This window comes from Chionomys nivalis, chromosome 15 (assembly GCF_950005125.1).
Source record: "Chionomys nivalis chromosome 15, mChiNiv1.1, whole genome shotgun sequence".
Taxonomy (NCBI): domain Eukaryota; kingdom Metazoa; phylum Chordata; class Mammalia; order Rodentia; family Cricetidae; genus Chionomys; species Chionomys nivalis.
The window spans coordinates 67,009,328-67,025,403 of NC_080100.1; the positions used below are offsets into that span (position 1 = coordinate 67,009,328).

At 41.3% G+C, this 16,076-nt stretch overlaps 1 protein-coding gene across 4 annotated transcripts in view; it reads right to left on the reverse strand.

The window, feature by feature from the left end:
- Window positions 1-16,076, reverse strand: part of Mctp1 (multiple C2 and transmembrane domain containing 1) — a 600,147-nt gene that overhangs the window by 64,834 nt on the left and 519,237 nt on the right. For all 4 annotated transcript variants that reach the window (XM_057789474.1, XM_057789473.1, XM_057789472.1 and 1 more), the window contains one exon: window positions 9,807-9,860. In XM_057789474.1, the coding sequence (XP_057645457.1) occupies window positions 9,807-9,860 (54 nt within the window). The remainder of the gene's footprint in view (window positions 1-9,806; window positions 9,861-16,076) is intronic.

The window sequence follows — 16,076 nt, forward strand, 5'->3', positions numbered from 1 at the left end:
CTATCTGGGGTAGGCAGAATCAGTAAGCTCAGCTTCACCAAGAGACTCTAGTCAGAAAATAAAGCAGCGAGGGGTTGAGGCAGATGCCTAACAAAAGCGTTGGGCCTCCATCTGTACAACTCCATACATACATGTACCCACAAACATTAGAACATGCATATACATATATGTATGCACCTCCCACAAATTCCATGTTCTATTTCAAAATGGAGCCTGAAGTCCGAGAACGGCGTGGAGTGGTAAGGGATGGAAGGCTGGACAATACCAGAGTAGACTAAATGGCTGTAACTAGACCCTCCTGAGACTTTGAGGCTATGAAACACAAGTCATTTGCTGCACTCAACTCTACCTGCTCATTCCCTTCCATCTGGGCTAGCTTCTTTATTCCTAGACTGGGGTAAAAAGAGTAACATCCATCTGGTGACTTCCAGCTTTATTACAGAAGGAAAAGGTGCAGGGCCAAGTGTGGCTCTTCTACCTTCTGCTTGGAAGTGGCATGTGTCAGTCATAATGTCATGCAGCCAAGCTTGACATCAGTGCGTAGGACCTTAAAGTGTAAACATGGCACACTCTGCCAGCAGTGCTGCAGCATGTCAGAATGCACGGGACACCACCACTGCTACTAAGGTCTCTAGTCATTTCTCGATGAGAATCTAGGAAAACACCCATTTCTATATGAACATATGCCATGGTCTTTGTTTACGCTGACTCTAGTGTAAGCTGGAAAACTCCTGAGAAAAAGGCCCAGAACCATTACATTTTCATATTTATTGGTTTGCTACTAATTGTGGAGTCACAGACTACAAAGTTTTCAGTACTTCTTTTGTGCAGTAAGATTCTGGCCAGTGAGAGCCAGGATCAGTTAGCTCGGGCAGCTCCAACTGCCTACCTTTGAAAATTCATCAAGTAGTAAACATCAGCTTCTTCATGTAAGAGTTAGTAATTATTTTTGCTTTTGTGGAGCCCAGGCTACCCCCAAGCATACTATGTAGGTGAGTATAACTTTAATCCTCCTGCTTCTACTTCTGAAGCACATGTCACCATGTTGTTTTCTTTTTAATTTTAAGTTTTATTATTTGTGTGTGTGTGATGCTGCGGAACAAATCCACAGTTTCCTACATGTTATGCAAGCACTCTACCAACTGAGGCACAACATCAGCACTAAGCATGTTAGGAACTGGGATTTTACCTGGCTTTACCTTTGCCTTGGGAACAAAGGCCAAGAAAAACACTTCTTCTGTACTAACCCTATCACCAAAGACAGTAACTGATACATGACTTGTAGCAAATCTTTTTCTGTCCTATCAGTCAGCTCTCAAACAATGATATGCAAACTTCTTTTAAATTATGAAAGCTCTGCCTATAGTTTATGCTTGTTCCTAACTATCTCTCATAACTTAAATTAACCAATTTATATTAATCTATATTCTATCACTTGGCATTACCTCTCTTCCATTTTGTATCTTCTGTTTGCTCTCTGTGTCTCCTGGAGTCTCCAGCATGCCTAGATTTCTCTACCCCTTCCTTTCTCTCCCTGGAAATCCCACCTATCCCTCCTGTTCCTCCTCCTATCGACCTTTCAGATTTTATTACACCAGTCCCAGTAACACAGCCGCACACATATCCCCCAACAGTTACTGAGGATTCTGATGCAGCCAATCATTTCCTAAAAGTGTGCGCTTATCAGATAGCCCCAGTACAACTGAATCTTTGACATTCCCATTGACTGTAACCACACTAATGGATATCCGCATTTTCTGTAGGTGTTTGTGTAGGTAGCACCTGTGGTCAAGTTCTTATCATCGAGGAAGGATTCTTACTTTGTGAACTCTTTTAAGAATTTGCAGAGTCAATGTCTTTTATGAGGTAGAAAATTTCTTTGCCAAACAAACTTTGAGGCAGAATAAAAACCTTGGCACCACGGGCTCTGTTGGAGCATCTGTGATGCTTGGCAACACATCTGGTTCTGTGCTTTGGTGAGCAGACATTCTCATCTCAACATGCAGTGGTGTCAGCCGGTGTCAGCGATTCTGCCAGCAATCCTAAAAAATCGTGTCTAGTTCTCTGTTCATTGTCAACCTCCTGAGAGCCAGGGCTGACACACTGCTATTTCGAGATTTTTTTTTTGTCAAGAAATAGGAACGGAAGAGGAAGCTCATTGCTACAATACAAAAGTTAACTAGCTTTCCCTAGGACCTGGCTTAAAGTATTTGATTGGTCTTCAAGTGAAAGTTTTGCAAAGAAATTCAACTACCACAGATTGGAAAAAGTTCCACTCATACTTTACTAGATGGGTTTTCTTTTTTTTAAAACCAAACTTTCTAGGCAAATGTTCTACTTTAAGTCTTCTAACCTGTCTTCCACTCTAGGAAGGCACATCAGGGGCAGAAAACTAAATATTTCAGGTCTGGCGAGGAGCAACTGCAAACCTGAATAAGGAGTGGCTGGATGGCCCATGTGTTTGCATGTGGAAGGCCAACAACTGGGTCACTAGGACTCCTGGGGGCCCAGCCCCACCTCCAGCCCTAACCACCACAATAAAGCAGTCATGCTGCTTTTCAGAAAGCAACCTCATTGAACACAGTATGAATTCCATTGGATTTTGGCAAATTGTAGGGAGTCTCTCTGTTCAAGATCTTCACAGACTAATGAACCAAAACACCCATTTTGTCAAAATTTTCTTTTGTCAAATTTGTGTTTCTAGAACGTACTAACACAAACCAGAAAAAAAAGTTAAAATGAATGTCTATGGCAACACAACTTGAACTGAATATAATTAAATATAATTTCACTTAAAAATTTGTACTTCCTTAAGTATTTAAAGAATGGACATTAATGTTAAGAGATAGGTGGTGAGAACAGAAGACAGGATTTTATAAGGAGATTTTATAGTTTCTATAAAAATAACACCGTTTCCATGGTTTATAAAAGACGTGAATCTCTCTCTTTTTTTTTCCTGGAGAATAAATCTAATTTTTTTTTTTTAATATTCTAAAAGGACTTGTTTCCTAAATGCGGGTGTTGCCCACTGCCCTAGGCTGTGTAGGATAAACTACTGTAAGGAACAGAGTGACTGTTTCAGGGAGGGAATCATTCTGTTAGGAACAAAATTCCGGGTAGATGGCTCTATCCCCACCTCTTCCAAGGAGCTGTCAGCAGTTTGGTAGTTCTGAGGAAATGTGGCTGGTGGCTTCCCGGGTGCCCGTGGACGCCCACACCCGTGCCCCTGAGCACCACTAATTGGACTTAACGGACTACTAAACAAACATGAATGGTAAGAAGATGTGTTGAGGAACACATGAAGGAAACAGGGATGGGTATCATTGTATACTTGTACTAACTTCTCAGAAATGAAGAATTTAAAACCTGCTGCTCATTCACCAGCCTATTATCTAAAGTCCTAAGTAGTACTCTATAGATTACTATAGAGTATCTATATAGATACATTCACTTTTAAATTATTTTTTTTTCTGAAATAAAACTTAAGGCAATTTGGTTAAAAATGGTGTCATTTATATTCTTTCTCATTTCCATATTGAATGAAGAACTAAGTAATCTCCTTTGACCAAATCAATAAAGAAAAACTAGAAACTTACATTACTGCTTTACAATATAGTATTCTTACTGAGGTAGAGAGAACACAGTTGGAGGTAGCTATAATAGCTACCATAATAAATTATCATAAACTTAGTAGCTGAAACAAATTTATTCCTTACAATTCTGTATCGCAAAAGTTCAAAATTGGTCTCATGGAGCAAAAATCAAGATTGGACAAGGCTCTGGGCTCGATCCCTTTGCTCCTCACTCCAGCTTCTGCATTTTCTCCACACTCACAGGCACGCACAGAAGTGCCCCGCTGTGCCCCAGTAGTACTTGAGCAGAGTCAGTGCTCACGGACTGACCACTTATTTCCCAGTAGGAATCCCTTGCTTCTCCACAGCTGTCTGCTGGTCCACAGTCTCCTCCTGCTGGCCCATCCTGCACTGTGGCAGCATGCTATATTTGCTTGAAGAGCCAGAGCTTGCATTCCTTGTCCCTGTGAACATGCTGAGACTTTCAAGTCTACTCATTGGCACTGAGAACAGAGCCACCTGTCACACAGCTGGAGGACCTCAGCCTTCAGATTCCCCAGCTGTTCCAGCAACTCTTTCTTCTTTCTGTGACCATCCTGAGCCTTGAGCTTGGCCACAGCTGTACAAGTGGCTGCCACCTGCCCTTTGCTCTGATGGCTTCTTCTACTTCTAAGTACTTGTGATTATATGGAGTCCACTCAGATAATCCAGGTAATCTCTCTACTTTAAGATAAAGCGATCAGCAACCTTCTTATTGGCTACCATCATGCCTTTTGCTGTATGATACAACACATATGTATTTGTCTTGTCTCTCCTTCCCTCCCTTGTCTACACACACTGTCCCCCAGTGCAGCAGGAAAGGGCTGGCTATGCAGTGTCCAGAAGTGGAAACCTAGAACTTACTAGCTTCAGGCTACAATGGCACATCACTTATTGTTCTATGTATGTTCTGAAAATGGAATCTAAACTAATTTGTAACTGTACTTTAATTTTGTGTCTTCCCTGGGAAAGCCTGGTTCTAAAGCAGAATGAGGATGTCAGAGTTGGAATAAAGAAAACAATTTGAGTATTGATATCAACTTCACCATTTACTTCTTGTATTGCCTGTGCCACTCACTTATGTTTGGCTGAATCCATTTCCTTACTTCGGTTTGAATTGTTTTTAATACTGGGGTTCATGCCCGGGGTCTTTTGCATACTAGGTAAGCACTGTACCATGTGTGTTATAGCTGTAAAACAGTGTTATGACTATAAAAACAAAGCATTTGAATGGATTATTTCTTAGCTACCCTCAAACTTTAATGTCACTATGGTTCTAGATCACAGCCCAGTGGGGTTATAGGCCCAAAGTCCCCTTAAAGTCCACAGGAGCCTTCCCTACATTTTGGTATTTTTATTTTTGCTTTTCACCAGAAGGAGAATAGAAGGGGAAAGAAGTGGCCCACGAGAAGCCTTCGGCCTGACCAATCAGCCCGACTTCAAACTGAATATGATAGCCAGCAGGTGATGACAGCTGACACCATATCTAGCAGTGGATCTAGTCAAAGAGCACGAAGATTGCTCTACTTTCACTATGGCTAGTGGACAGGTCTACCTGGCTGCCAGACTCGGATGAAAGCCACAGTTCTCTCCTTCTGTTCAGTACATCGTTTAATCCCCACCCCACACTCCGGCTTATGAGTATGATGGAGTAGTTATCATCATGATTAAGTCATATTTCATGAGAAGGGGAGATTATCTTTGGTGGCTGATGTAATCATGTGAGCCCTTAGATAGGGCTGAACTGGAGGACTCAAGGGAGAATCTCCACTGATGCCTTTAAAGACAACTAGGTCACTAGGAGCAGAAAGAAGAAACAAGAAGACAAAGATTTCAGTTTCTCCAGTACAAGGAGCTGGATTCTACCAACATGCTAAGTCATCCTTTGAAGCGGACTCCTTTCTAAATCCTGCAGATGATAGCTTAGAGAGTCAGGAAGTGAGCAGAGAACCAGTTGGCTATGCTTGTATTCGGAACTATTGAACACAAACCAAGCACTGCCCACTTGTTTTCTGCCTTGCAGTTCGCGGTACTTTATTCTACAGACACAGAAAGCGAACAGAGGAATGCAATGGCATCCCAGGTGAGCGTGGCGGGATTTTTAAAAGAGAAGTTCACTCGGCCTTCCTCTACAGCTTCACTTGGCATCCCTACCATGAAGTCCTTTCACTGAATGGAACTAGAAAATGCAATTTTGTCAGATTAAAATCTTTCTTCTTATCACTTAGAATTATCTTTCTTCCCCCCCTTACTGCTATTTGAGATGCAGAGATGTATGGATCTTGGCTAAGGTAGACACATGTTTGAGCTGGAGAATCAAATTAAAAAAAATACAGATTTCAAGAATTAAGGAAAACACTCTGTATATTTTGAAGTAACTCAAATATGTTCCATTCATTGCATCTAGCTGTCTGGAAACAAGTAACCTTGACATAACAGCTGAAGAAAAAGGAAAAGCTGTGTGAACATAAATGCCCAAATGCGTTCATATCTTTTATCAATAAACACTACTAAAATGTAATGCATTTGAATTCACATTTTTCCTGTTGGAACCAAGCATTTTGTCTTCTGCTTCCTGATCCCACAGCTGGATCTTATTAGCAGAGCAGGGTGTACCGTGAGGGGCATGCCAAAACTTCAGACTACAAAAGAGGATTGCCATTTGTGAATTGATTGTCTAGGTTACGCAGGTTGGCCACTGTATGGTTGTGCAATGTGGTGCGAACACTACTATATGCTTGTGAACACTACTATATACTAAATATCCACCTAGGATATTTAGTTAAACCTCCTTTGCTTATAGTCTAAAAGAGAAAGGAATTGATGTGGGGTCGAAAAACATCAGCGTGGAGCTTTGTGGTTGAGGGTGTGGAGATTGCTCTACAGAAAATGTAACTCTAGGATGTCTCATGGTTAATTCAGAAAATAATGCTGTCCCCAGAAGAGCTTAATGGTGTTCTTACACTATGCAAGTGAGTGAAAATATTGGAAGGCAAATATTCACATGCAAACCTCACCATTTAAAACCCATATTTTCTGCTTTTGGGAAACGATGGCGTTGGGTTAAATCTTAAAATTAGACTTAAGCAAATGTGAAGAAAAGGTTTTAGAAAGCAGGGTACGTATATGACCACAACTGTGAGCAGAATCAGGATAAACCTTTTCATAAAAATCAAGGACAATGAGCAAGAATTTTCAAAGCTTCAGAATCCGGTGATCCAGGTGACCCAGCACTGAGCTTACACCAGCGTTACCCAGTGTCTTTCCGTACTAAAGCCAACTCTAAGGAAAAGCTATTACTAAGCATATCTTTATGGGCTTCAACTTCTCAGACCCCTATCTTTTCTTTGTGTGTAATTATGCAGAGGGAAAATATTACATGCTCAGATGAAATGAAGGACTTCAGCTTATGCCCACAGGACCTTGTCAAGTAGCCAATGACTTGCCCTTTCATTGTGAGTGACTAATATCAATGTTGCTCTAAAGAAAGACACTTTTCATAATCACCCAACAATCCGCTAAGTGAAAACATGTGCACAGGCTTAGGCGCAGCCTGCCAGGGGTCTCTACTGAATGGGAAACAGGTGCTCACATTCTGTGCCACGTAATACCCCATTTACCCCAAGTCCAAAGGTTACAGGACTAATAGCTGCCTTGCGGCAAGCAGCGAACACAAGACATTGGTCCCGGTGGAACATCTGGGACATATTTTACATACTTGCAACATATGCTTCAGGTTCAATTAAAGTGAGGCTTTGGCACATTTATTAATCTTCTTTACTTTTATCCTATAAGAGGACCCATTGACCTGACCCCACTACTATACCATACGAGAGAACAGAGACAATGAGAGCTGGAGGTCAGTACCTGCTCGTGTGGAAAAAACACACTTGTGTTCTCATGAAATTCCATTATGCATACAAACTTTAAATGGAGCAACCAATGAAAATTTTAAAACAGGAAATAACTCTTCTCCCATTCAGACACATGGACAGCTATGACTTACAACGTGTGCTCTGTGAGAGCCAAGCCAACGGAGAAGCTGGTGAGTGGATGCCTGTAGGATCCTTCCTTATTTTCACTTTTCTACTAAGAGAGCTTCAAAGTCTTTTGCTACACTTCAGACTTTCTTTTAGGTTCAGACACCATTTTCCTACTATCAGCTTCACTATGCTCGATATATAAGGACCTGACCCTTCTATATCACTCAGACAAAGGACTGGCTGGTGAAGAGCAGAACACTGTGAAAGCACGCTACTGCCTCTATCAGCTACAAACAACTCCAGTTGAATTCACACAGTGACTGGAGCCCTCCCTTTCTTTGGTAACTGATCTGAAAATCTGTTAGAAGTAGGGTGTCAATTTCAGAGAGCCAATAACTAGCTCATTATGTATACAAACAGCTCCTGGGAGTTGGTATTGCCATCCAGATGTGTTCAATCAACATCTGTGTTTTGGTCAGTTGGTTAACCACGGATGTCTATTTGTTGCCTATACCTAAGATCTTCTCTATTTAAAAAAAAAAATGAAGAAGAAAGGGAGAGACACACACAATACCAACAAACTGGTTAAAAATGTATGGGCTGATTTGCTGCAGAGAGACATGGAAGTAGTCCACTTCACTGGAGTTCCTATTCATTAGCATTTCTAGGGAAACGCCTGCTGCTGGGATGGGTCTTTATGGTGCCTTTAATACTAAAGCAGCAACAAACAAGAAGAGCCATAAGTGGACAGCAGCTCAGTCTTTAGCACAGGGAAGTGGTGATTCAGAGCTGGCATGTTGAGTTAAAGTATAGGCTCTCCACAGCTCTACAACTGACCTTAACAATAAATCAGACATTTACTGCCAGGGGTGTATGCTCATATTATTTAACGAGAGAGAGAGAGAGAGAGAGAGAGAGAGAGAGAGAGAGAGAGAGAGAGAGAGAGAGAGAGAGAATGTGTGTATGTGTGTGTGTGCAGATAAGAGATTTCGTTAGGTTATTTTCATCAGGATACTAATGACTTTATGAGGTACAGGAGAGGGATTCCACATAAAAGCTCTATCAATTTAAAAGCATTTGGAGCAGCATGAGAGGAAAGCGGGGAAGAAGCATGTGTGTTTGCATTCAACTGAAAACATCAAATATTAGTCAGGAAACGAAGATTGTGAGGTAAAGTATTCAGTGTGACCTTTTCCCCCTTTGACATTTCAAATGCTCTCTTCCAACACAAACTCCTGTACTGGGGTTTAACTGTGCATCTCTCCTGGAGTGGAAGGTCAAGGACATAAATGACATGCTCTGTTTCCTTCCTTCAAAAACACCATGGCTTCCTCTAACCGTGGTGAGTTTTGGGTGGAGATCAAAATCTGGTTTTGTATGCTAAATAATGTGCAAGTAATTAATATTTTCCCCCTGCCTCCTTGTCTCATGTTTAGAAAAGGTAACTTTAATATCTAAAATTGACCAGAGATCACAGTGCCAGAGAGTTTCTATTCTGTTTGCTGGAGAGAGCTGTTGTCCCAATCCCAGCCACCTCTGTGGTGGTACAAGGTCCTATTAATCTCTCCCTCTCCCCAAGAAACCACCAATGCAAACAAGCCAGAAATTCACTGCTCTTTACCGTGGTCACCATCGCCAAGCCAACTAGGAAAAGAATTGCAAGTAAGTCTCTCCAAAGGTCTTTTGTGATGGAGGAGGCATGGGGACATTATAAGTCTAGGCAAGAGCAGTGAGCATGGAGTCACTTAAATGTCCTCCCAAGCACGTCATACACACGATCTTTTGCTGAGCAATTCTTTGAAAATTATAGATGACATTATCCGTGTCCAATTCATGCAGGATCTTATTTTTTCATGCCTGCCTCCTTCCCCCAAAGCAGAGACTGATTTGTAGCACTCAAGACAGGACAATTTTTTGCCCTTCAGAAACAGTTGTCGGTGCTGTTATCTTCACAATAGCTATCGAGTTCCAGACAAGCTGATTTCTTTTTTTTTTCTGGCAGAAAAATATTTGACCCAGCTCTGGACAAAAGCAGAGAGGATTTATAGCCATTTCTTCCTCTTTGCAACACGCAGCAGCATTGTTAGGATGATAAACAGCACTGTCCAATTTTCTGGACTCAAACCCTTCAACTCCTTTTTCAACTGTCTGTGAAAACAGTGTCGTGCCTGCATCTCCCACACTCGGTACCCAGCGCTGGGAAGATAATTACCTTGTCATCTTTGTCGTCTTCCTCCTCTTCGTCCTCTAGCATGTCCTCCACTACCTGCAGACAGAAACACAGGTTGTTCTCATGCTCTTAGAGGAAAAAAAATTGTTCTGTCATTTTGAACCCTTTGGAAATGAAAACTTTATTAACATTTGAGACACATGTTCTGAGAGCAGAAGTTTCATCGAGAGCCGAGGATTAGGAAAGTGCTCAGCCTTTAATTGATTAAAGTCAGGGACCAGAAACTCAGTCAGGAGAAGCCCATTCATGTGAAGTGTTTGGTGTCAAGGAATCTGCAGTATACAGAAGGTAAAAGAACGTGCATTGCAGGTTGCTCAACATCATGAAATTTCCTTCTTAGTGCTTCTGCTGCCTGCCTGTCTCAGTCAGGCATCATAGACGTGAACTGGATAACGAGGCATGAAGAACCCTTCTATTTCTTCTAATTTCTGTTTTGCCCAACTATAAGATAAAAACTGTCTCTGCTAATTGATTCACACTGGTGGCCTGTGGCATAAGACTAACTATGAATATCTTTAATGGCTCAAATTTTAATTCTGATGTATAAAATCAACTCTTGATTGATTTGCTCTGAGTCCTACTTCCTGATTTTGTGGGTTACCTAAAATATTTCTTTTATTTCTTTGTGACTTTTTGTAAGAATCATTCACACATGTTAAGATTAAAAATATATTCCATAATTAAACATAATTAATAAATATAAATTACATTGTCAAATATGGATACTTTAAATTTTTTTTTCAAGACAGGTTTTTCTGTAGCTTTGGAGCCTGTCCTGGAACTAGCTCTTGTAGACCAGGCTGGCCTCGAACTCAAAAAGATCCACCTACCTCTGCCTCCTGAGTGCTGCGATTAAAGGCGTGAGCCACCATCACCCGGTTTAAGAAATATTATTTTATTTTGTGTGTGTGAGTGTTTAGCCTGCATTTATATTTATCCACCACTTGCATGCCTGCTGCCCTTGGAAGCCAGAAGCAGGTGTCATATTCCCTGGACTGGAGTTGCAGATGGTTGTGAGCTGTTGTGCAGATGCTATGGAATGAACTCTCCTGGATCCTCTGAAAGAGCAGCCAGTGCTCTTGTCATCTGAGCCATATCGCCAGCTCCAATATACATATTTTTTAATGGAAAAGTTATTTTGTATTTGACAAAAAAATTTTTATTTCCTTTGGTCAATATGTGATTTGAGGATAGTAAATGAAGCTTCCTGAGGGCCAACAGGGAGTTTGAGGATTGTCAGGTTACATAGTAACTTCCTGGCCAGCTTGGGTTACAGCATGAGTCTCTGCTTTAACAAACAAACAAACAAACAAACAAACAAACTAGAATTTCACATTTTAAATAAATGTTTTCCCACAATAACATGCACATGTGTGTGCATTCTGTGTAGAAATCAAAAATAGAAAACTCCTGGGAGGTGTTTTCCAGGTAAATCTCAGAGGACTACAATTACATAGGAAGGAAATTCTGCAGAATTTCTAATTCGCACGCTGCTTTCTCTAATATAGTTTGAATGTCTCAAAACAGAACTGGCTGGAACAAAATTATCAAGTACTTTGAAACTTTTCTCAGCAAACTTTTGATGATGACTATACCAAATCCTTTTGTGTGACTTTTTGATACAAAACAAAATTAAGACTATAACACTGCGGAATTGCATAACCTGAGATACTGTGCAGGAATTCCCAGGTATTTTCTCTCAAGTCTTCTAAAAGCCTTGTGTGACTTCAGCAAATAACTCAAACACAAATCTCTAGTTCCTAAGAAACAATGAATAACCAAAGACATCTGAAAATCCCAGAACTCTTCCTAATTTAATGCCATATTCTACATCTTTGTTAAAAAGTAGGCCTTCCTGTAGAATAGTGACCCTCAGAAGGGCCCCAGCCAGACAGTATATTGTGTTGAGAAGGTCTATCACCTCGGGGACATGCAAGTGACCCAGTCTCACAAACAGTCTGCACATATTATACTCTCTACCGTATTCACACTGCTTATTTGTATTTGTTCTAAATTCCTTGTCCAGGATGTACAGTGAAGGTAAGATCTGAACAGAAAGAGGGGCAAGTGCACTGAGACTCCATCAACATGCACACTAACCCCGTGGAACTTGAGGAGGAGCTAGCAGATAAGCCTTCATGAAGACTTTTAGTTTTTTCTTGTTTAAAGCATTTACAATATAAATATTTTCCATATTTATATGTCAAGGTGACAGTTGTGGTGATGGATGATAGGGCATTCAAATCAAATTACTTGTGATGGAGATTAGATTTCATCAAGAGAAGTCAGTGAACCCCCATGAGATTGTTTTTAAATGACTTTATGCCACAAATAAAGAATAAAATTAGCTTACAAAAATTTATATTTAAATAAAAGACTTTTCTTTCATTTTTTTTCTTTATGCTAAAGTTGGTCATCAAAAGTCACATTGAATACAAGAAGAAAAAAGCTCAAACAATGCTGAAGCTAGTTGTAATTAAAATGTGTTATTTAGGGTCTAAGCAGTTGCTTAGCGAATACATCCTGTATTCAATACTCAGCACCAGAAACAAACTGTATCCTGTTGTTGGTTATTTTATTACTCTTCACTTGTTTGGGGGGAGGGGGGCTTTCACCCAGCTCCCAAATAAATACAGACACAGAGATACTTTTTCTTACTTATGAATGCCTGGCTTTAGCTTGACATTTATTGTTTTGTTTTGTTTTTGTTTTTTGAGGCAGGGTTTTGCTGTGGTTTTAGAGCCTGTCCTAGAACTAGCTCTTGTAGACCAGGCTGGCCTCGAGCTCACAGAGATCTTCCTGCCTCTGCCTCCAGAGTGCTGGGATTAAAGGCATGTGCCACCACTGCCAGGCCATATCTTGACTTTTTTCTAGCTAGCTTTCTTTAATTTAAATTATGCCTTCTTTTAAAATTTGCCTCTGGGCTTTTCCTTTTCTCTATTTCTGTATACCTTTCACTACATTTTACTCTGTGGCTGCTGTGTAGCTCTGTAGCTGGACCCTGATGTCCTCCCCCTTCTTTTCTCATTCATTCTTCTCTTCCCAAATTTCTCCTCCTCTTTATTCTCTCTGCCTGCCAGCCCCGCCTGTCCTTTCTCCTGCCTCACTATTGACTGTTCAGCTCTTTATTAGACCAGTAAGGTGTTTCAGACAGGGAAAGTAACACAGCTTCCCAGAGTTAAACAAATGGAACAAAGAAAAATGCAACACATCTTTGCATCATCAAAATAAATGTTCCACAGCATAAACATCTTAAAATAATATTCCACAATGGCATCCTATCTCATCACAGCTCACTTCTGGAAGGCCAATGTGACAGATTATGTTCTGAATATTGCAAACAACATAGTAATTGTTCAAGAAATATTTTTAGTTGGATAAACAGATAAATTAATCACCTGGCTGTCATGTCCTTTGTTTGTTTCTGTGTTTGTAGTGTCACCTTTCCTGTCTCAGTTTATCAAGTACTGGAACTCCAGACCGCAGCACTGTGCCTAGCTCTGTAATGTTTCCATAAGCCCTATGGTATAGCATCTACCTTTTTTTTCCACAGAGCTGACCTAGCTCACATGGAAAGACAAATATAACCAGTGATGCAGACGAATAAAGGCAAATGATTAATTTTTTTTCAGAGTGGCTTGGAGACAGTACCATGTGCATCTACTCATTAAGATCCAGAGATCATCACTATCAAATTAATTTTCAAAACCTCAAAATATGAAAAATAAACCACCAGGATAATTTACATATTTTACAAACGATATTGTGCTCAGTGTGACTCAAGGAAGTCTACGGAATCAGGCTCTTTCGCAAAACCCAAACTGTTATTGCCCTTCCCTAGTGGGTAACTGGCTCCATGCAATCACTCTGCAAATGTGTAGCCAGAACCCCCAACACAAGCATTTGCTTCCCATTTGGCAGAAGAGAGTTGTGTTGTGTGCTGCTAAGAGCTCCTCTCCTCTCTTGTCTTTGATTGCCACATCACAGGTATTTACACCTGATTTATAAGACAGCTGATGGTTTCCTATTGATCTGTATACATAACACCAGGCTGTACCCCACCAGAACATGTTGTTCAGGTGAAGCTTAAAATTCTTTGAAAATCTTGACCATCACAGCCTGTCTGACGGTGCTGCTGAAGGGCCCAGGGAGGTTATGTACACAGTCTCAGCACACTTCCTATATCAAAACAAGTCCCCAAAAGTGTCCCGAGAAACACAAATTGGGGCATAGTACAGGTATTGAGGATTGCAGCTTGGAGTTCTGATGGATTCACCCCTAATCTGCGGGCATTAGTGACTTGGTGAATGCACAGCTCTGACGTAGCTTCTAAGCTGGGCTGTGCTTTCCGACACAGTCCAGGCAATGTAATCAGCACAGAATCTGCAAGATGAGTTAAAAACAATCAGTTCTGAACCACTGAAGTCCATTTAATGACCGCGCAAAGTCTCAGCCTTCCCACATAACTCGAACAACAGCCTGCTATTCAAAGGGAGTGTTGGAGCTTTTACACGTAACTAAGGAAAAAATGAGAAAACAAGAGTCCTAGCCTCAAATTCCAGTTTTTCCTCCTCAAATAAAGCCCAATAAGTGCTGCATAGTTCTAAGTACTCAAAAATCAGTAGCTCCAAATTTGTAAGCATTAACTTTATCATACCACACCACACACGCACGGGGGTAGAGACGAGGGGGGAGAAAATGTCCACACCACACATAGGGCAGAGAAAGGGAGGGGGGAGAGAGAGACTGTCCACACCACCACACACACACACACACGGGGGGGGGGGGACAGAGAAGAGAGGGGAGAGACTGTCCACACCACACCACACACACACACACACACACACACACACACGGGGGCAGAGAGGAGAGGGGAGAGACTGTCCACACCACACCACACACACACACACACACACACGGGGGCAGAGAGGAGAGGGGAGAGACTGTCCACACCACACCACACATAGGACAGAGAAAGGGGGAGAGAGAGACTGTCCACACCATGCCACACATGGACAGAGGTAGAGAGAGGGAGGGGGAGAGACTGTCTACACCACACATATGGGGAGACAGAGGGAGAGGGGACAGATTGTCCACACCACACACACCCACACCACACCACACACACCCACACCACACCACACACACCCACACCACACCATACACACACACACCCACACCCCCCCCCCCCACACACACACGGGGGCAGAGGGAAGGAGAGAGACTGTCTACACCACACACACATGGGCAGAGAGAGGGAGTGGGGGAGAGAGACTATTTCAAACATTTCCTTGTCCTTTAGAGGAAAAGGAAAAAGACTGAGAAGAGCTGCATTTGTTAGAAAAGATACATATGCTGAGTTGGATTCCCCCCCCACTTTCCTAATAGGGGTTCCCTAAGATAAGGTCCAGAATTCTTTTTCCAGATCATGCTTTCTGATACGTTGCTCGAAAGCAAGTAGTATTAATCAAACAAAAGGAGGGCACCAGGGAAATCAGAAAGACGTAGCGCAAGCAGTTAAAAGCGACACGACCTTCTGTGATGTCGCTTGTCACAGACTTATATGCCACACGTGGGAGGAAGGTCTGGAAGAAAACTGATTCTGGGTACTCTTCCTTGACTGTAATACTAATAAAGATGACATTTTAAAACCACACAGGCAGCCCGGTAACAGTTTGCCAGTCACATTCCAGCCAAAGAACAAGCAGATAGGATTATTTAAAAGGATAATATTTCCTCTTCCATATTCACTATTTCCTGAAAATTTGTCATTAGCATATAAAATTTAATATGTACATTTTAAAACTCCCTTTTCAAAGTAAAGCCAAGATGTATCTACAGAATCTTTATATCTTAAGCAGGTGAAAGGGAATTCTTTAAATAACTGGAGGCTTTTTGTTGTATCCAATGTAGGGGGATATTTTATAAACTGCAAAACTTCAAATCTTATTTGGCTGAATTGTTAAGGATCCAATAATACAAATAAAAAGTATGTCTAATTATTCTATCAGTGATCGAGAGATGCGATGGAGACGGCTGTGAAGAACAGAGAAAAATCAGAAATGAGTGAGTTTAGTTAACTCTGCTATTGGAGTCCCCACAGGCTGGTAGTTAGCAATAATACATTATAACACCCATTTAGGGTGTGTGCATGCACCTAAGGCGGCAAGAGGACATTTAAGGATTCTTGAAAATTATGAAAACATGCATTATTATTTTTCTTAGGAATAATGTTGTTCCCCTATTTATGAG